This window comes from Anas acuta, chromosome 1, assembly GCF_963932015.1.
Source record: "Anas acuta chromosome 1, bAnaAcu1.1, whole genome shotgun sequence".
NCBI lineage: Eukaryota > Metazoa > Chordata > Aves > Anseriformes > Anatidae > Anas > Anas acuta.
This window is the reverse complement of record NC_088979.1, coordinates 131,051,837-131,073,911: the sequence shown is the minus strand read 5'-3', so window position 1 is coordinate 131,073,911 and position 22,075 is coordinate 131,051,837. Positions and strand designations below refer to the sequence as shown.

The following is a 22,075-nucleotide window of genomic DNA, read 5'->3' as shown; positions in this document are numbered from 1 at the left end:
CTCTCAAATGATTTGTAAGTCTACTAGCAGACGAATTATGGAAGAGTTTTTTTTAATTTGTTTCAGATCAATAATTAGAAGATAAATTCACCTAGCTGTTCCTGACTGTTGCTCTTCTAGTTGTAGCAGCCCTATTATCTAACGGATTTGATGCACACTTCCATTATCTTTAAAGAAAGTATAAAGTCATATTGTTGGACTTGGTAAGGTTTATAAGGTGGTTATTGTCTTTTCTTCCAAGCTGTAACTTTGAAATAGAGGCAAAGTAACTTTAGTATCATGTTAGTATATACCAAAAAGCAAATAATCATGCTGGATGCTAGAGTACTGATACATATCTGTACCTGTCTAAATATATAGAATCAGAATTATTTAGGTTGGAAAAGACTTTCAAGATCATCAAGTGCAACCATCGGATTCAACTGACAAGTCCCATCACTGAACAATGTCTCTTACTGCCATGTCCACAGGGATGGTGATTTTGCCACTTCCCTAGGTAGCCCATTCCAATGCTTGATCACCCTTCCTGTGAAGAAATCCTTCCTGTTGTCCAATCTAAACCTCCCTTGATGTAACTTGAGTTTGTTTCCTTTTTTTTTTTGTGTGTACTATGTTTTAAAAAAAGTTTATTAACATAACAATGTAACATTTTAATTTTTATTACATTCTGCTTTTTTTTTTCCCCCTCCGTGAGTACTGAAGAAGTCTTCTGTAAATTTAGGAAAATCTGAAAAGGAAAGATGGAGAGCATAAGCCATTTTATTCAAATCAGGTCTTATAGCCCTCTCTCCATCCTGTGGTTTTGATGGTAATTGTGAGATTAGATTGCTTCACATCCTACCCCACCTCACCACTTGTTTGTAATCCTGCATCCATATGGAACTCCTGAAGATTGCTGTTGCTTGTTGGTAGGCAAGAATAACAGCCTTGCTACATAATGGCTTCCTCACAGGTTTTTATACTATGCTTCTACATTATGCTACCAAAGGAACATAGGACAAGCTGAGCAGTCAGGCAAAAGAAAATGACCCTGGTTGTAAGAAAGCATATAGCACCTTGCCATATTTCTAAGCTGTTATAAGAGAGATTGTCAGCTGAGATAAGCACTTTAGAAGACAGAACTACTTTTTGATGCTGTACCACTTTAGTCTGGGAGTTTCTCCCTTCCTTTTGTTTATTTTACACGTCATGTTGCAAAGAAAACAACCTAAGCTCACAGGAGCAGGAGAAGATTTAATTGGTGTAATGACTTAGTATCAGCTTATATCTGTGACTCTTCCTTCAGATTTTCCACCTGTATCCAAAAGGTGGAGAGCGTAAAAAGCCTCTCTTAGCGGAAAAAAAATCCCTTCAAGAACCTATTGCAGGTAACATCCACTCTGTGGGGTGGTGAGATTGTGAAATAAAGATTGCATTGCAGTGAGTCTCCTTTGCTCAAAGCACTAAATATACTCCCCTTTGTCTGTTGGGAAAGAAGAGGAGAGATTCTTTTTGCAGAAGTTCATTCCAGATCTCTGTCTTTACACGTACAGTGACAGGAGATGGCAAATGAAAATTGTGTTGGCTTTTTTCATAGCTGATACCTTGTTGTCACAATGTGAAAACCTTGCTCACAGGGTCTATCATGAAGTTTTCACAGGGTTGCTCTTAAATCAAGCAGCTGTCCTGACAATGTTTTTCCCAGTGCTTTGCCTGACACTAAAGAAGATGTAATAATTCAAAGTAATGAGAACTTTGCCATGCTCTCTTTGATGGGATAAGACCTTTTGGGCAGTCCGCTGCATATTCATGACCATATCCAGCCTGAAGGAAGGTTGAACTTTCCAGTTGGTTAAATATAGATAAGAGTTCCTGCTATTTCAATATTTTTTTTCTTCTTTTATTTTAGGTACTGTGATTCTTCAGATTTGAAAAGCAGCACTTTCTCTAAATGGGATGACAATTCAGATTCTTTTTGGAAGAAAGAAAATAATAGCGGAGAAGTTGATGTAATGCTAACTTCAAAAAGTACAGGATTTTCAGACAGGTATGCCAAGATAGATGATTTCTGTATAGAAAGTCCAAGGATGTTAATAGAATTTGAATCCTGGTCAGAGTAGTGGGATTTTTTTTCAGACTAGAGTGAGAATTTGGTCATAGCTTTGATCAGCAGGCAAGAAACTTACTTCCTAGATGATTTTTTTTTTGTAAGCTGACTTTCCTGTTCAGTTTCTTACATATAAACACTGTTTTGCTTATTGCTGTGCAGTGTATCTACTGGAGGCAATTTTCTTCAGCAAAAGAAATAGTAGATAAAAGATATTTGAGGTTCTCTCCATCTTTGTACTGCTTTGAGAATTTGCTTGCTTTACTTGCTTTGTTTGTTGTCTGATGAACTAAGTAGAATCGAGTTACCAAATGAATGAAACTGTAGGGTACTCAACTCTCAGGATTAGGATATTGGGTATGCGTGCAAACAGCAGGTCTACTTGTGATGATAGAAGACGAATGTGTTTCTTCTAGTGACAACTGTGTTTTTATCTTTGTAATGAGCTGGAAGAATGTAAGAATATGGGGTTTTGCGTACTTCCCTGTCTTATTTGCCTCTGTTCTTATTTAAAAGGGTATTCTTCATTTACCTGTACGTTTCAGTACAAATTTTTACTACAAACATCCTCTACTGTTTTCTAAAGATTTGACCAGTAATACATACAGCACAAAATTGGTGTTGATGTCCATAGTGCTATTACTTCCTTATTTGAGCATGTTTGTTAAAAAAATAAATAAATAGTTGAATATGCATGTTTGTTGAGATAGAAGGAAATGATACTTCAGAGGATGCTGAACATTTGTACTGTTAGGTTTAATATGAATTGTGCTTTGGGGTGTTTTTTTGAAGCTTTGTAGGAATATTCTACTCTAGTTGATATAATTTTGGCTTGCTTTTTAAATGAACTCTAAAAATAAAGATAAAGGATTAACGAATTTTAAGTACTGTATGTTCATTGTCTTGTAAAACTGTCACTGAAATTTTATTTCCTCCATATAGGATAAATTATTTGAATTTTTGTCCTATCTTCATACTGATCTAATTTCAACTTAAAAATCCCAAAGGCTTCACAAAACAAAGATGACAGTACTTCTTTCTTGATTTTTTTGCATTGTTGTGATATAAATGTTACACTGGTAATGTGGGTTATTTTTTTCTTAGGCCTGCATCTTGTCGTAAGCCTGAATATGAGCCATCTTTATGCACAGATGAGGCACAAAAAAAATTTGGCAATGTAAAAGCAATTTCATCAGACATGTATTTCGGAAGACAAGATCATGCTGATGTAAGTAGAAAGCAATCATAAATATTTGTGAATGGGAAAATATTCTTTGGCTTTAGAGCACGGTATTGTGTAAAGTAGTAGCTAATAAATGCTTAAAATCTGTAAAAATAGTAAGTTTGTAGAATTTTGTCCATCTGCATGTTTGTTTGATGGAAATGTACCAGTCTACCAGTCTGCAATAACTGATAGTTCAGTATGTCCTTTCAAGGAGTTAGGGCTGCTGGTAGAACCTTACCTCCAACATCATTCTTCTCTGATAGAGGTGGTAGGTTATGATTGAGTAATCTGAGTAATCTTTTTTTTTTTTTTTTTTTTTTTTTTGAAAGAAACAATCTGATTTTGGACAAAGGGTTACTTCTTCCATTCTAAATAACTACACTGATGCAAGCAAACTATTGATAGAAGTAGCTGTCCCCTATGTATTTAAGTGGAAACATTATTACTACTGTAAGACAAATTAAGCAAATTGTTCAGCAAATGGCATGTAATTGGATCAGCCTGGAAATAAAAAAAGCATAAATATTATTTAGAATTTTGAAGGCAAGGGATCGCTTAACAAATTCTATTTTCAATGAAAACATTCACAATATAAACAGTGATGTAAAAATATATATATATATAATTACTAAGATTATATTATATTATTATAATTACTATATAATTACTAAGATTATATTATATATTTTTTTTGGTAAAATATATATATATATATAATTACTAAGAACTTGCAAAAAGTTTATGTAAAAATCACATCATGTGATTAGAAAAGTTAACATGATGCTAAAATGGTGTGGTTTTCCCTAACCCTACCTAGCCACTATTTCACATTTTTTGTTGTTGTTTTTAATGGTTGAATTGTGCATTATTCTCTGCATAGTCATCAACAGCTGGTTTTAGGGGAGCTAATAGTGAATGGGCCTCTTGTTGTTGCAATGGTAAATGCCACATCATTTGATGCATTCAGAAATGAGTTGAGAGGACAAGCTCATGCTGCATAGGTTATGTGAAAACTAATGGTAATGGCTTTCAGAATGGTCAACTTCAGATGGATTTGTGTATTTTAAAACTGAATCTGTAATCTCATTGTTAATTATCTGACATAAACTCAAAAGATTGAAACATATTGTTACAATACTTTTTTCTTCTCAATTATTTTCTAGTATGAAGCTAGGGCCCGCCTAGAAAGACTTTCTGGAAGTTCCTCTATAAGTTCAGCGGACTTGTTTGAAGATCAGAAAAAACAACCAGCTGGTACGTATTTAACAGAGAGACTCTAGCGTGCTGTGGGATACACTCCAGTACTCTGCCTCTAGTCACAGTATCAAAAGTTACCTGTTTCTGTAACATTACATTTATGTAAGATAATACCTAAATTCACTATCAGGTAGTCTTAATAAGCTACCATAAGGAACATAAGTGTATGTACATTTGTGTGAAAATAGCTGCAATAATTGTATTGAATCTAAGAGGATCTTTATTGAAATGTTAGAGGGCTTGAACTTCCCATATAATCTGTTGTGTGGCATATCCATTCATCAGGATATCTGCTTCAAACACTGGTTTTGCCAAATTAGTAAGGAAAATTTGTGAGTTGTTTGTCAGTTCAAGAGATTCGTTGGAATACCTCATACTGGAGAGTGCAGATCATCTAGTTAGGAAGTAGTACTAATTAGACTGACTGAAAGGTAGTGCCTTACGCTGTTAAAAAAAATCTCGTGTTTGCTTTCTAACACCTTTTCTGGATAGTGCAGTAACATTAAAGAAAAAAGGTAAGAAGTACTAGAACGTTTCATTGAGCTGATCAGTTGGGTTTTGTTCTGTAACTGGTGAAGAAATGTAGAAAAAGAATTATAGAAGCACTCAAAAACTCTGTGCGTAATTACATAAATAGGCTGGAAAAGCAAATAATATGTAGCATCTGTGGAAAAAGTGGAGGAAAAAAAATGTGACTGTTCAGTTTCAATCCCCTGAAAGCAAGTTTTGATTAAAAAATATTGGCTAGTAGAGAAATAACTCCTGTTACTAGTTATTTAAGCTGGATTTTAGTCAATTTATTTAAAAAAACAAAAACAACAACAACAACAAAAAAAACACCATTCCCAAAAAAAAAAAAGAAGGCAAGGAGAAGAGGAAACAAAGCAGAAATTGCAGCAGTTTTCTTAATCTAGTTGAAAGCGTATTTGCAGCATGGTGTCATACCTGTGCTTTAAGACAAGGTGTAGGGGAAAAAAGAAACGTTTCATTCTGAATTTGTAAACTATAATATTTTCAGTACTATATGTCTAAATATTAGATAGTAGTACTTCCTTTTTATTTTTTACATATACATTATTTTATATGGAATTATATTTTTGTTACAATTTGTGTAGTCTGTGTGGGGTTTTTACGCAGTAGTTAATAATGGACTGGGAAAAGGTAAATACAACTTAAATGTGGGGCAAATTGTGTTAGTGTTTTAGATATATATTTTTTTTATCAGGTTAAGCTCAAGTAGAATTTCAACTATACTGTGTCATTTCAAAACAGGCTGTAAATATCCTTACTCAGAATGTGGAATTTGAGGCTTCTGTAGCATATATGAGTATATATGCTGTACGTACGTGTGTATATATAGGAATGAGCCTTTCTATGTGCACATGATAAAATTCTGACCATATTCTGAATAAGGGTACTTATATAAAGCTTAATATGTGCACACATTTTTTCACTACTGAACACCTGGAAAGTCTCTTAGGGCTTGGGGAATACAGAGATATATAAAGGAATTAAAAATATTTTCCTATGTTTGAAGGTAAGTTACTGTGACTGGCAACCATGTTACATAGTCCAACAGTAAATTTGAAGTAATATTACAAAGGCCAAACTCTTTTCCTGGGCTGTTACTTGTCTGAAATGATAGCCAGTAAATAATACACCAGGAATTACTAGTTCTTGTGTTCACATTCTATTCAGGCTATAGAATTTGCCTTTCCTGCGTGTTTTTCCTGTTACAACCCCTGTATTTTTTTATGATGACCATTCTTTGAGAAATTTTACTGCACTGATAGCTTGTCTGGTGTCGAATTAATGCCAAGGCCATCATCAGTTCCATAAAATGAACGTAATCAGGAGACCAGTGGTTGGCAACAAATACGCTGCTGTAATTCTGGAGTCCTTGTCAGTGTAAAATCTCCTTTGAAACTGAAGTTGTTTTCATGAGATTTTACATTGGAACAATTTCAGGGTGTCTGCCTTTATTTAGAATGCTATAGGATCTATTTACCAAAATGAGAAAACTGCAAGAAAAAGCCTTTATTTTTTTTTTAATGTATTGCTTATGAAAGATGGCATGTCAGATAGCTAACTTCTAGATGCTGATTTTGAAGGAAATCACAAGAAAAGTTGTTTTCCTATATAATTTACAAGAAGTTTTTCAGATAACTGTACAAAACCAGAAACAGGAGAAAATTCATTTGTTTGAGAAAAGAGTAGAGCTTTACCCAGCTTTTTTTTTTTTTAATTATTATTTGTACTTTAATTGCAAAAATGCTGAAGCATTTGTTAAATGGAATGGATCATAAGAAAGTCAAAATTACAATTCAGAAATAGGGATACCTCCTTAATAATGAAGCTTTGAATAATAATTTTGAAAAGAATCTATGGACAAGTGTGCCCATCCTACTAGCTGCTTTAGAGAATGGGGTGGGAAGCTCACTAACAACAGTGTGTCTTTCACTATGAACCAGCCATTTAGTTTACTCAAATCACTCTAGCCATAGCAATGTCTGTTTCAGCCTGATGTTAACTTAAGTACCTTAAATTGCAATGAGAAGTGGAGCTGCAGGTCTCCCTTGGAGGGAAAAAGAAAAGGAAAAAAATAAAAAGGAAAAAAGGCAGTCAGTATATAGTAATGCTGTCAAAAGGAGTTACAGTTCAGAAGAGTGCAGTGTCTGTGGTTGGATGAGCTTGTGTGCAGTTTGATAACTGTGTTACTTACAAGAAGTGTTCTGGCTGATCATGACTACCAGTTGACTGCATGCCTAAATTAGGGCTACAGATTGCAGTCTCTGTTTTGAACATGTCCTGCTTTGGTATGCTTCCTATCAGGAACTTCATTTATTTCCAAAATGATAGTTTTGCAGTACTCTTTCACTGCCATTTGTGTTCTTTACAATATCAGGCATTTAGCGTATTTCCAAATAGTTTGCAGTATTCAGGCATGCCAGTAATTCTTTTCACTATTGAGTGGTTGATTGTAATTGTTAGTATGTTAATACTTACAATGCAGTTAGTTTTGAAACACCTTTGCCATCTGTCATTTTTGGGCCTGTACTTCTTATAATAGCAGTAGAAGTAGTAACTCACTGGCCAAAAACCTACATTGTTTTAAGGAAGGGTGGATTGCCAGATTTGTTTTGGAGTCTTAATCGTGCTATGTAAATGACCTTGACTATAATTCTATGGAATTTTCCAAGCTTTGATGTAGTAATGCAAAATATGTGTGTATGTACGCAAGCAAATGACCATATGCACACAAATAGGGTTCATTACTTTAGCTACCAGTGAAATGCGTTCATGTTTAAATTGCAACATAAGAACAGCTATTGAAGATACAAGACAAATGTCATTGCAGCAGGTTGAAAATGCAGAGTAAATCATCTATTATCCAAACATAATTTGCTCAGCTGGGAATACGAAGTGTAGAAAATGACAGGGTGGGTAGAAATATGAGGAAAAAAAAAAAAAATGGATTTAAGAAATGAGAGATTTAGGCCTACTGTTTTTATAGTGATTATCTTCATGGGGGTAAAAAAAAAAAAAAAAAAAAAAGAGACTGAAGAGACTGCTTTTTACAGAAAGTTTTCTTTTTGTCTTCATGTGTATTCTTCCTTTAGGAAGCTACAATATTACGAATGTCTTGCCTTCAGCTCCTGATATAGCGCAGTTTAAACAAGGAGTGAAATCCGTGGCTGGAAAACTTTCTGTACTTGCTAATGGAGTCATGACATCTATACAGGTTAGTGAAAAATAATATGATTTATTACACATCAGTTAAATTATTTTTATAGGGATTTAGTGTCATAGATCTTCCTAATGATTCACTAGCAGGAAAAGAATGAATTTGTTTTTGAGTTTTATAGACCTGTTATGATAGACAGTAGATCTTTATCTTTTTAAAAGTAAATCTGCAGCTGATAGCACACCTTTCTTAGAATGTCTTTTTGTTTTTTCCTTACCAAGTTTTTTTTTCTTAGAATCCAAACAGAAAATCTAGCATGGGAAGTTACTTGCTCTCATCTTCTTGTTATAGTTCCTAGCTCTTGTATTGGTTCTTGAACTGATTTGACAGTAATACCTTAGATCCATATTTGTGCACACAATTAATACATCCTGTTCTAAATAGTGTAAAGCTTGCCTCCAGTTTACATTTCCCATATGAGGGAAGTGGGAGCTCTTGTATATTTGAAAGTGAGGCTGATTATCCCACAGTTGAGCTGTAAGCTCCAGTTTTTTGAAGCAATGGTCAGTTTTTGTAAAGACTTCAATAATTAAGCTACTATTTATTGTACAAATGTAAACTGATTTCTTTCAATGGAAACAATATTCATGCCTGTTTTTTCTTTGTTTTTGCTTTTCTAGGATCGATATGGCTCATAACATCTTGTATATCAATTAAGTACACTAAAGAAGAATTTCATTTTGGATACACAAGTAATCACACTGCTGATTTGAATGAAGATTGCCTTAAGACTGTTGATATTTTCAATTGTTCCAGCATATTTGTTGTGGAGCTTTCTGTCTCCCCCTCTTTTTACTGCCATTTCATCTTTACAGAGCAGAAATCTTGTAGAAACTTGTTACATTGAATATGCTTTTTTTTTTCTCCCTGTTACAGTCTTGTATTTCTCTTAGTGACCTTAATGATGTTGGGATCTGTCTTTTATTACTGTTTTTGGCTGTGAGGCAGGGAAGAGAAAGAAGGATGAACGTGTGCTTTGAAAATGAGACTTTGTAATAGAAACCTCTGTGCAGTTGCATCCTTAGTTGCCAGACATGTCTTCTGACTGTCTTATGAAATGCGGAGAAAATTTAGATTAAGCATATGCTGAGATGGTGTTTAGTGGACTGTAGCAGAACATAGAATTAAATTAAACCTGTGCTTTTCAGGAGGAAAAAGCTCTTGCAGTCATAAATTGATGTGCATTAAAATGATGGGGACTTAGTGTTTTAAAACAATATTCCTACTAAAAAATGTTATGCTTAATGTGAAGTATAAAGGAGAAAAAGATATCTGGTATATTGAATAATAGATTTCATCTTGTCATGGGAACAATCTATTTATTCCTAGTTTTGAAAGTTTTTAAAAAATTGCAATATAGAATCCTTAAGTGCTTTAAAAAATAATATGCATTGTGTACGAATTGAAAAAAAAAAAGAAAATATGTAAAGGGCCTAATATAAAGTAGTTAGTAAAATGCTTGTTAAAATGTTTAGAACAATCTTAATTTTTTGATAAATTATGAAGTATTGAATGAGAAAATCTAGTGGGGCTGTGTTTTAGACAGTCTAGAATTTTTGTTGATGACATCTTGTATAAAATAATTAGACCTTAAAGAAAAATCCTCACAACCAAGAATGAGCTCAAGCTAATTCTGTTCTGTAACTTTATTTCTTAATTCAAATTTGTAAACTGCTGATATCTAATAAAAACAATTGATATAAACCGATTTTTTAATTAAATTTATATGTACAGATGCCAGTCTCCAGCTTTCTAAATACTGCCATCTGTATTCTGTCTGTACAATGATCTGGTAAAATTACCCTTTAATTTCAATTAGTGAAACTAGCTTTCTTATTAAATTGATATCATGGTTTAGAAATCAAAGCACTAAGAGTGGGATAGAAAAGCAAGCTACTGTATTGAAATACCATGTGGAAATACGGTTCACATAGTATAGCTGTATTTCTTTTTTTGTGTTTCTTATAACTAACTCTCACTTCTAGTAACTTTCTCTTGTGTCTTTTCATAGAATCATAATATATCCTGAGTTGGAAGAGACCAGCAAGGGTCGTGGAGTCAATCTCCTGGCTCCACACAGGACCGCCCAAAACCAGACCCTGTGTCTGAGAGTGTTGTCCAAATGCTTCTTGAACTCCGGCAGGCTCAGTGCTGTGACCGCTGCCCTGGAGAGCCTGTCCCAGTGCCTCAGAACCTTTTCCTAACACCCAGCCTGACCCTCCCCTGTCATGAGGGAGCTGCAGACCACCATGAGGTTTCCCCCTCAGTTTTCTCTGGGTTGAATAAACCAAGCGTCCTCAGACGCTTCTCACATGTCTTCCCCTCTAGACCTTTCTCTATCTTTGTAGCCCTCCTTCGGACACTCTCTAACAGTTTGTGTCCTTCTTACATTGTGGTGTCCCAGACTGCACATAGTTCTCAAGGTAAGGCCTCTGCAGCGGAGAACAGAGCAGGACAGTCACTTCCCTTGACTGACTAGCAATGCCATGCCTGTTGCACCCCAGGACACAGCTGGCCCTCCTGGCTGCCAGGGCACAAGTTGCTATTGACCAGAACCCCCAGATTCCGTTCTGCGGGACTGCAGCCCCAGACTCCAACCTCTTGTCAGCCTGTGATTGGAGGTAGGGGATGATGCTGCTACAAGTGTCACAGATTTTAGAACAGATGATAAAACTATATATTGGGTCTGGTTTTCCCGCAAGTGAAAGCACTTTGAAAAGCCCTTCTTGCTTTTCAAAGCTGGAACTGAATGATGGCAGCAGCAAAGCAGCTAGTCTGAATCATTAAACTTCCCTCTTCTTCTGAAAGAATATATCTCTCTGCATATAAGGGGAGGGGAAAGAGGATTATTTAATACTTGACATTTCAGAGAGTTTATTTCTGTATATTAAACTGCATGGCATAGAACAATGTTTAAAGGTAGTTAGAACACCAGAGCCAGCAATAACTCAGTGCAAAGAAAGACCTGTACTGTTTGATGCAGACATGTACAGAGATGCTTCCATGAGTAAACAGAAGGGGAATCTTGTTACCATCTGTTTTTCTTGCTTCTCTCTGCAAAACGAGAAGTACCCAATTTTGTCATTCTGGTCTGCTTAGCATCAGTTTGCTCCTTTGGGAGTGGCAGTACCAGAGCCACTTGCATGCTGATTTCAGCTTTTTGTTTTAGAAAGATTTTGTAGTATAAGAGTTGCCTGAATGACTCCATAGCATAGAAGTTTGTAAATATTACTTTAGATGCATACACTTTCACATTGCTCCTGTCCTGCTCTTGAGTCAGTCTACCTGTCATTGTAAATCAAGGCTGAAGCTGTAGACCATATAAAAAAGGTTATGTGCCTGATTCAATTTTTGAGGACTTCTACACAAAATAGCTTGTTTTGCATATGTAACTCATGCATGTGAGACTGGATTCTCTTTGATCAGTTATGGCCAAACCAGTGTCCTACAGACCTGATCACGGCTTCAAAGACAAACAGCAACGCTGCCTTTGCCTTCTTACAAGGTCAGCTACAATGGTCAGAGTACATTACTTCCAACTTCGATGCTTCCATTTTTAATTCACTCATAAAGTCTCTTTTTTAAAAACCTTCAAAAGGAACCTAGCAATGTAAGCAATTCCCACACGAAGCCATATGATCTCATGGTTCATTTTAGACTTTGATTTCTGAGAGAGATTCCCTTCACATAGTAAGCACTGTTGTTGTACCAAGATGTGAAAAAAGAGAAGTATAGCCCTGAGGAAGCCTTGTGTTGTTTGTGTCCTGTTTTCAAACCATGCAAGAATAGTTCTGCATCCACTCTGTGAAACTTTTAAGAGTCTTCAGTAGCCCCATGGTTTTTAGAGAGAAAAGAAGGAAAGGATCAGTACTTGTAAATTCTCTCCACCTTCAATTTTGCTTGCTGCTCCATAATCAAGCTCCACAGCACTTCTTTAGATTTGTAGCTTTGAATTTTGTGTGGCTAGTCTTACCTTCTAGTTCTCTTTGGTTGTCTCTAAGAGCTCTTATGAGATCTTGAAAGTAGCTGTTTCTGTACCTTAGCTAACAAATTCAAATCAGTTACCTACTTGTATCTGTGGCTGTTTGAGAAGTCTTATCTTGCCTATTTGCAATCTGCAACACCAAAAGGTGCAGGTCTTTGTAGTGCTGTATCATTAATCACGTACACAAGGACATCTAAAGTATCTGCAAGTGGGCTACTCTTATTTTTAGCAGTACAGGTATCTACTCCCCAGCAGTTGTACTGAAACTCCGTATGTTTACAGCAAGGATGTTTTCTCTTAGCTGGGAGATTGGTATGGTATTCCTTGATGAAGGGTAGAGAAAGTAATTGTTGTTGACAGGCTGGTTCGAGAAGGCATACAACAGGAGTGTCCATAATGTGCAGACAGTGTGGAGTGGGTAAGCAGGAGGGAGATTTGGTGATGGGAATGTGGAGATCCTACACTGCAGGATCCTATAGTATGAGAATAAAGGATTCTGCTGTCTGAAGTTTGTAAGTCATGTTCTTAACTGGTTCATCAACTTATGGGTCAGTCAATACAACAGCATTTATATCTGTATTTGTTGATGAGGTATTCTCTTGGTTTCTATAGCTGAAATGATCTCCTTAGGGAGAATAACATGGTATACAGTGCTTTGAGGCCTGCTCATGGAACAGCTTGATCAGAAATGCTATATATACCAGAATTAAATTATATTGATAAACATGTAGTTGTTCTGTTACTTTACCTCCACTCAAAGATTTGCACATAGAAAGGGAAGATGCAGACACGGTAATGTTGCTAGAAGCTCCTTTTTCGCTATCTGTAAAGACCAGCTGCATGATAAAACATGTGACCACAGCAGGAAAAGACATAGGACCTATTACTGAATATTAAGAAAGGGGAAGGAAATTGAAGTTGCTTGTGTTTTTTTAAAGAAAGATTTAATTTGTTATCCAGATGCTCTGACTGAGCAATGGGTTCTGTCAATAGGCAGCCCATGAAGCTCACAGTGCTTGGACTCAAGATTACACTTTCAATTCTGCGTAGTAATCCCTTTGAGAAACTGATTTAGAGCTGAATTTTTAATGTAGAGTGGCCAGCCATTGAAAAGGCACCTGCTCTCCTTTTCCATTTTCTTGTTACATGGGTATGAATTTCTACATTGCTTTCTGGTAATACAAAATGTGCTCATCATGTATCCTGTTTCCTGTTTATCTCAAAATTACTTGGTGCTGTAATAATTCATGACTGATACAATTACAAATGTGAGTAATGCTGGGAGATCCAGAATCATTAATAGGGTGCGTTTGAGATGCACAATTCATTGTAGGTTTGACAGTGTGGAAGTGAATTGGGCTGTATTTTATTGATAACTGTCTGGATTGCATATATTTTCCACTCCACATTTACAGGTACTTGTTTTCAATACCTGAAGGTGGCTGCTGTGTAAAAATAAATGCCACCCTTTTCTCTCTCCAGTGCATACTAACATCAGAAAACACAGGAAATGCAAAGCTGTAGGTGAATTTTCTAGATGAAGTCTTAATTCAGACCAAACATCCACTGAGGAGGAGTGAGTTTTTAATACCTGATAGCAACAGGGAAAAACTGATATCAAACTGAAAGCTGGTATGGTGCCATGGTTTGGATTTAGGAGGAAAATAACGGGGATGTTTCAGCTGCTGCAGAGCAGGGCTCACACAGAGCCAAGGCCTTTTCAGCTCCTCATGCTGCCCTGCCAGCGGGAAGGCTGGGGGTGCACCAGGAGCTTGCAGGGGGAACAGCCATCACAGGTGACCCAATTGGCCATCACATCCCAGCAGGCATCGTGCTCAGCAATAAAACTGGGGGGAGTTGGCTGGGGCAGCTGCTCTTTCTTAGGGAGTGGCTGGGCATTGTTCAGTGGGTGGGGAGCAATTGTGTTGTGCATGGATTACTTTGTGTATTTTTATTTTTATGCTCCTTTCCTTTTTTGCCCTGTTCCACTGTCTTTATTTCAACCCATGGGTTTTGCTTTTTTGTTATTATTACTATTTCATTTTTCTGATTGTCTCTCCAGTCCTACTGGAGGAGAGTGAGTGAGCAGCTGTGTGGTGCTTAGTTGCCCGCTGGTTTAAAGCACAACAGTCCTTTCTGGTGTCCAATGTAGAGCACAAAGGCTTGGGATAAGAATAGATCTGACCAGAGAGTGTCAGAGAGAACACATTGGTTTATTTGTTTAATAGCTGCTGGCTGTGATGTTGATTTATTGACTCTCAAAGTTACATATTGTAACCCCTTACTTGCTATATATGCTATATGCTCCCAGTTGTGCTTTTTATCATCTCTGGGGCCTGGTTTAAGGTTGCTTTTAATTTTATCACTTTGCTGTACAGTGTAACACTGGCTCATGATATGGTAAAATTTCCAGTCATGAGCCTAATCTGGCATTTGTATTCAGCATTGCCGTCATCTTCATCCTTTGAGAACAATGTCTTGGAAACTATTAACAATTACACTCTTCACCTTTTCTCCTTGGAGGGCCAGTCTATGGAGGGAGACAAGGGAGGACACTTTGCTCTGCTCTTTCACCTTCCCTTACTCCATCTCTCTCCACTCCAGGTTAGTTGAAAATTTTGAATATCCTTCAAAGCAGCATGATTATATTGCTATGTCTCCAGAATATGTTTTTGTTTTTGTCTAAGGTTAAATAACTATTTAAGAATACCACCTAGAGATCTGCCCCAAGGCTGGATGATTATGGCAAGGTATATGTGAGAGTATACATGTAGGCAGATACATATCACAGTTGTCACGAATTTACCCCTGAACAATTGTGGAATTATAAAAAGCTGGTAGAATGTTTAAAAAAGGTGTGCCCCAACCCCAGCAACAACAGGGATTCACAGCTCTCTGCACCTGTGCCTATCAAATAATAGTCACCATTATTACTTCTTCTGATCTTGATAAAGAGACCTCTGATTTGCATTTACAAGAACTGAGTAACAAATACTACTGCGAGCAGGACTAGAGAGGCCCTGCCTCCAGCCAGGCAGAGGAAAGGGACGACCGGATTTACTGGACGGTGTGTGTTCGTTGACCTGTCACATCAGACCCACAGGGAGTACAAGGCTCTAGTGGACACTGGTGCACAGTGTACCCTGACATCACCAGGCCACTGAGGGGCAGAACCCATCCTGTTTAACGGTATTGGAGGCCAAAGTGAGCCTAACTGGGAATGAGTGGCAAAAGCACCCCATTGTGACTGGCCTCGAGGCCACTCATCCATGCATCCTTGGCATAGACTACCTCAGGAGAGGGTACTTCAAGGACCCGAAGGTACTGGTGGGCTTTTGGCATAATGCCTTTGAGACAGATCAAACAGCTGTCTGCCTTGCCTGGTCTCTCGGAGGCTCCTTCTGTTGTGGGGTTGCTGAAGTTCGAAGAAGAACAGGTGCTGATGACTACCACAGCAGTGCACTGGTGTCAATATCACACGGAGACTCTCTGATTCCCAACCTTAAACTGATTTGTGAAGGCTGGTGCCTCTTCTGCTGGCATGAAGAGCAGTTCATGTCTGTGCTGCTGGGGCCTCCTCTAGCCAGCAAAGGAGGTTTGATGCTGATGCCTTTGTTGGCACACAAGTGGGAATGTCTTCTCCTGGAAGTGAAGTTCCCTCCCTGTGTCCTGGTGGTGTGAGCTTCTGCACCAACAGCCATGCTTTGTGTTTGGTGCCCAGTGCCATGGCTCTGCCTGGCAGGAGTCCCCACTGCTATGTCTCCAGCAGGGCTTCTGCAGCCTCGTTGTGGGGGAAGAAAGGCTTTACTGGGAGGACTTAGGGTATTTTAAGTGCTTTTCTGGGCTGAACCCAATAGTTATCCACAAGAGTGTCATTTTCAGCTCTTTGTTGTGCTCAATTAGCTGCATCTTCAGAGAGGCCTCACCATAAAACCTCAGGAAGCTCTCAGAGAGCTGAGTGTCTTCCTGCACAGCCATTAGCTTGTGTGGCTTAGAACAGCAAATGTTTGCACAAGGTAGCAGGCATAAAATCATGTGGGGTGCCTGGTGCTTACCCATTTTTAGCCATGGTGAGACTGAGCATGGGCCTGTGCACAGCCGGGGCATCCCACAGCTTCCAAACCTGCAGCTCACTGCATCATATGTTATTTTGGGGAAACATCAGAATTGCAATGTAAGTGCTGATAATGAGTGAAAGCAGGCTCACATGGAGACTCTCTCCCACTCCCTCCCCCCCACTTTTTATCCATCAGAAGCATGGCCTGATGGAGTGTGGTTTTTCATCTTTGTATCCTGAGCCTCCAGGTCAGAGGATGAGTAGCTCTGGCCCCTGCTGATTGCAGGGACATGGCCACCGTATCTGGGCTGAGACACTCACACTTTCTCTCACTCTCTTTTCTCACCAGGAAGAAGCCAGAGAGTTAAGCACAATGACTTTTTGGCCAAACCTACTTGTCTCCTCCAGCTGAGGTGTAGGGAGCTGTAGCCACCTACCTGCAGCAAGGTGGGTCCCACCTCACCACGGGTGGGACATGATTTTGAGCAGCTCCAGGCAAAAGGTGGTGGCATGGACAGAGCTGTGTGAGATAGGAAAGTTGTGCTGGAGCTCCAAAAACAGGGGTTGGTGACAGGCAGGCCCAGGTGGGTTTTCTGTGTGCTTGATTTTCTGGAGAGTATTTGGGAAGGTTCATGCACATCGTTGATTGCAAGTCTGCCAGGAACATATACAATAACACTGTAGTGCCTTGTATAAGACGGCTTGCTCTTTTACTTTTTTTGTTGAGGTTTTAAAATATTTCTGCAAAGCCTGTTGATGCAGCTGCAGCTTCCTATTTCCTTCTCTTGATAAACCATTGGAACTTTGCACAGAAAGCATCTGTGTAATATAGCCACAGAGACGACCAAAACTCAGGGGGATTAATCAGATAAAGCATGTGACTTCCCTTGAATGAAGATGAGAGAACTTATTGTCTGCTGAATAGATGCAACTTCATCTGCACTTTCTTAAAACACAAGCCCCTGACAGCCTGCTTTCACCTGTGTTAACTCAAGACTTTCCTTAATCTGTCATAGCCCCTCCTACACAATGATGTTCGTTTCTGTGCAACGTGTGAAGCATTGTGTCCCAGTGACTACCTTTTATTCATCAAGCACTCAAATGTTATGTCAGTGTTTTTGGGTAAAATCAGGTATTCTTGGTTTGTGTGTCTGAGAAATAAGACTTTCAGGTGATTGTGGAAGCTGTGTGCATTTCATCTTGGTCTGGTGGACTTTCCAGTGTGAAACTTTTTCAGTTGGGCTGCTCCTTTGTTTCTTTGCCATTCGTTTAAATGACTGCATTTTCTCTCCTCTATTCATCTCTTACTCCCATTTTCCATCCTGGTCCCCTTTGTGGTGCATCTGACATTGGTACCAGATGTGATTCGCAATAGCTTATTTCTGCGGTGTAGGTGACCTGGCTTGGGGTAACCTTCCCCACCCATTGCCCATAGAAGTGGCCAAGCTTTTCATGAGGTGGGAGGTTGGCTAAGTTGTGGTATTGTTTTGCCTCTGCTCTGTAGTGCTGAAGTTTCCACTCTTGCTGAAGTTTAATCATTAACCTGCCTAGTACCATGCTTGCTGGCTGTTTGCTTTACTCTCTCCATACCGAAATGCAAGGCTTCATCGCATGCCATTAACACTCACCTGGGCTGGGGGCTAGGCTTGACAGGCTCTGCTCTTGCTTACACCTGTAGCTGTGGAGAAGACCATGAAGAAGAGACTGACATCTTCAGCTGCTTGCTCCTGTCCTCCTAGGCTCTGCCAGCCTGAATCCCACATATCCATGTCCCTGCTGAGCTGGGACAACCAGGCCTGGGACAACAGGAGTGGCTGGGCTGATGGATGGAACAACTGGGGGCTGCAGCAGGGCTTGTGCCTTGGGTGGGAGCCCTCAGTGCCATTGGGGCAGTGATGGTGGTGTGTCAGAAGTTACCTGTGGTGGCATTAGGGTTAGCCAGCCACACCCTACCACAGCAAGCTCTGGGTGGTTGTTCCTTTTTGTGATCATCCAGTGCACCTCTTTTTCAAGGGGACCCTCCCTTTCCACCTGCTTTCCTCCCATTTTGTTGGGTTTCCCAGCTAGGACTGCAGTGTTGTTGGGACTGCATCTTGTTGTTACCCATTGTTGTTGTAGGACTGCATCTTGTTGTTACCCATTAGCCCTACTGCTTCCATCTCTCACTCACTGTGGCCTCCTCAAGCAAAGGTGGCCCCATTCTGAAAAACAGGGTCTTGGGGAACAGTGGGTGCTAGTGGCACCCAGCTTATATGGTCATCAGTATCTGCCCATCTTCCAAAAAAGTTGTATGGCCTTTCTATTCCTCTTTGCCTCCCATATGGGTTTGCACTGAAGTTTTCTACCCTATGGCTATCTTGCAGCACAATGTCCTATGCTCATGGAAATGAGATAAAGCCTCAACAGAAAGGAAATACAGGTTAAATAGCTACCTGGTGGTCCTCAGGTAACCACAGATGCCAAGAGCCATGGGTATTTGGGGAGACCTGGCGTGGTTGTTGTGGATTAGTGGTGTGTTCTTCAGATTGTTTCCATGGCCATAACATCACATTGTGGAGCTGCTCTGGGCAGCACTGCCCAGTGAGTGGTATTGATAAGATTCACAGCAGGCCTGATACCATTTTGGCAATTGAGATCTGCAAACATCTGTCTATCTAAAGCACGTGTTTGTTTTTCCATGAATAAATTTAGGCAGCCTGTAACAAGAGCTGGCCTGAACTCAAAGAATTGTGCTTTCCAGAAGATGAAGGCGGTGTTTTGTTAATTTGTTATGTTAAATGTTTAATAACTTCAGACTGCTCAGATAAGGGGAAAGGATCTTGTTTTTGTGAGAAACTCCTTAGAAATTAAGTTAATGTCCAAAATACACAGCCTTCTGGGTGGTACAGGGTTGGCTAGCCCAGCTGGTGCAAATATAAGTGAAACATAGTGAATTTGGGCAATGAAGTAAGGTGAGGTCTGGATGAGGTGGGGATGCCCAGCCCCTGGATGGGCCGGGCAGGTGGCACCTCGCTGTCAGCAGGATCCCCACATGGCGCAGATTCTGCAGAGCCAGAGAGATGCTCTGCTCCCGTGGGTCCTCTCTGACGTGTCTTGATCATGACAACATGATTTATGGTCTCTATAAATATCCCTCTGGCAGAGGAAATAATGCGCTGGATGACATTTTCCAGGTGGCCTTAGGCTTGCTGGTAAGATGCTCCCCTGGCATTATAGGGAAAGGAAAGAAAACACAGTCTGCAGGCCCATATGGGGTTTTACAAGTGACTTCGAAGTCACTTTGTGCTGATCCCTGTTCCCAGGACTTTGCAGAAAGAGGTGGATCCCCCTCCTGCTTCCCGTGCATGTTGCAATCCGCTGGCTGAAACCCAACACCCCTTGAAGCCCACATACCGCAGAACCACAGCCATGCTGCATAAACAGAGTGGAAAAAAAAAAAAAAAAAAAAAGTAAGGATATGAATTCCTTACTTTTCAGAAAACTTCTTCTTAAAGATGTGGGGAGTGGGACTTGGGGGTGGGGGGAGGTATGAGAAACTGAAAACTTTGCTGGTGTTCCTGAGTATGGTATTTTTTTTATCTGCTTTGATTTGCGGAAATCAGACTCTATAACCTCAGAATAGTTATAAAGCAGGTATATTTATTCAGTGCTGTGCAACATGCTGGGCACAAGGGGGATAGCTCCACCTAACTTGCATCCCAACAGTTACTGGCAGTGTGCTTATATTTGTAGGATATATATACATATTCATTTCATTTCCTGTAAGTCTCTTGCATCAGGTCTCTGAAGAATCAGTAACGTAGGTTCTGTCTCTGTTTGTATGCATACTGGTGTCATTGAGTGGTCATCCGGTGTAGTCTGGTGGTCTTTTGTTGAAGGTCAGAAATCTTCCTCCCTGCTAATATTCTGACTTTTCCTGTCTTTGACAGGCTTCAGCAGTCAAGCCAGTTCTTGCTGGTTCTGTTACCTATGCATACAGTCTTTTACTCCCTTGTCTTTGGGGTCATTAACATACAATTGTGCTAGCTAAGACCTAGGAATCAACATCCTTTATCTTGTTCCCTATCTCAGCTTCTTACACTTGCTGCAAGATTCAGGACTAAGGAAGGAAGGCATTTAAAAGATACCATCACAGGCAGAAATGCCTTGTGTTTCCCTGAAGCCCTTGACAGGAGTGTTCTGGCCAGATTGGCATGACGGCCCCTCTGCAGTGCACTGCTTCAAAGCTGCTGAGCGGAGCCACCTGCCCGCTGCAGTGCAAAGCAAGAGGGTGCATGGTGGGTGAGCCCTGGGCTGCAGTGTGTTGGAGGGACAGGCAGGCAAGAGCTTCCTTCCTTGTCCTCCTGTGCCCAGCAAGTGATGGTGTTTTTACCCCCTCGTCCCAGTGCAGTGCCAAGGGTCAAAGCCAGACCTGTACAGTGCTTTTCAAAAACAAACAAAATCAAACCAACCAACGAACCAACCAAACGAACAAAAAAAAAACAAACACACAATCCAGACTGAAGCCCAACACAATGCATGGAGAAGACGCTGTGGTTATTGGAAGACCACCAAACTTCAAGGAGAGGATGAGACGCAGAAAATGCTGCCAAATCCCAAGCAGGTCATCTGCTGGAGACCAGGAAAACCTCGACTAAGGCAAGCAGTTTTGTGTAGGAACAAAAGGGCTCTGTTTTGCTAATTAAATACTTACCTTAAACTTGATAAGTGCTCTCTGTTAGCATTGTTTGCCTCAGGGGGAGAAAATGTCTTCCATAATGATGTTTTCCCTGGCATTTCGGCAGGTCTTTCTGCAATGCTGTCATGCCTCATCCCATGTCTGGGTCTGTTTCACCAGGGGCAGGTCCATCCTGGTTGTTTTTGGTGATGTGGGGATTCTGGCTTGCATGGCACTGCCAGCACGTGGCTAGGGCAATGCTTAAGCACCTGCTGGTCTTTAAGACCAAGGTCCTGAACTTGTGCTCAAGAGGCCTGGGCATCATCCCAGCTGCTGCAGGAGGGGCTGAGCAGGGATGCTGTGAGCAGGAAAAATGGGTGGCTCATCTGGAAGTGGCAAACACCAGAAAGCCCGTATGGATCCTAGGAATTCAGCTTGGCAAAAGCTCTTTTCATACCAAAACGGTGCATCTGCTTCAACCTGACAGCAGCAGTAGATCAGTGAAGAGCCAGGCTGATTTTTGAAAATGGGTCTTCCGCATCCACCTAGTTACATAGTCCTAAATGTATTTTACTTCTCAATAGCCTGAATAAAGAGTAATTTGCATTCTAAGTGTAATATTAAACTCAACAAAAATCCTTAAATTATATATCCAACAAAAGGCTTCATCATTCATCACTGGCCTTTCTGCCTTGGGGAGGGGGGAGGGGAGGGGGGGGAGCAGGAACAAAAGCATCATTTGTCCTCATCGTATTATGTGTTAACCCTATCTACATCCCAAAGAAGTTTAAGCAGTACAGTTCAACAGGAGTGCTTTATTGCTTGCAGTACTGGGTATGGAAGATGCTTCTGCTCCTTTTCGCAAATTCAGAAAAGCCCCATGTTCTGCCCCTGGGACAAGGTGTCCAGCGAGCGGTGGGTGGCAAATACTGACCCTGGCAGCTCTGTGACCACCATACAGCTTCACAGCTTTGGACACTTGTTATCAGCTACAACATTGGTGGAGTCAGTTTGGGATTTTCTGTCAATTTTGGTGTTTATGACTTTTTTTTTCAAAGTGGGC

The 22,075-nt window shown here is 39.9% G+C and overlaps 1 protein-coding gene across 1 annotated transcript in view; it reads left to right on the top strand.

Moving 5' to 3' along the window:
• The window catches only part of ARFGAP3 (ARF GTPase activating protein 3), a 33,864-nt gene extending 23,847 nt beyond the window's left edge, over positions 1 to 10,017 (top strand). The window contains exons 12-16 of the mRNA XM_068656549.1: positions 1,889 to 2,026; positions 3,191 to 3,314; positions 4,475 to 4,565; positions 8,189 to 8,310; positions 8,934 to 10,017. Coding sequence (XP_068512650.1) covers positions 1,889 to 2,026; positions 3,191 to 3,314; positions 4,475 to 4,565; positions 8,189 to 8,310; positions 8,934 to 8,951 — 493 coding nt within the window. The 3' untranslated portion in view covers positions 8,952 to 10,017. The remainder of the gene's footprint in view (positions 1 to 1,888; positions 2,027 to 3,190; positions 3,315 to 4,474; positions 4,566 to 8,188; positions 8,311 to 8,933) is intronic.
• The last annotated feature ends 12,058 nt before the right edge of the window (positions 10,018 to 22,075 follow it).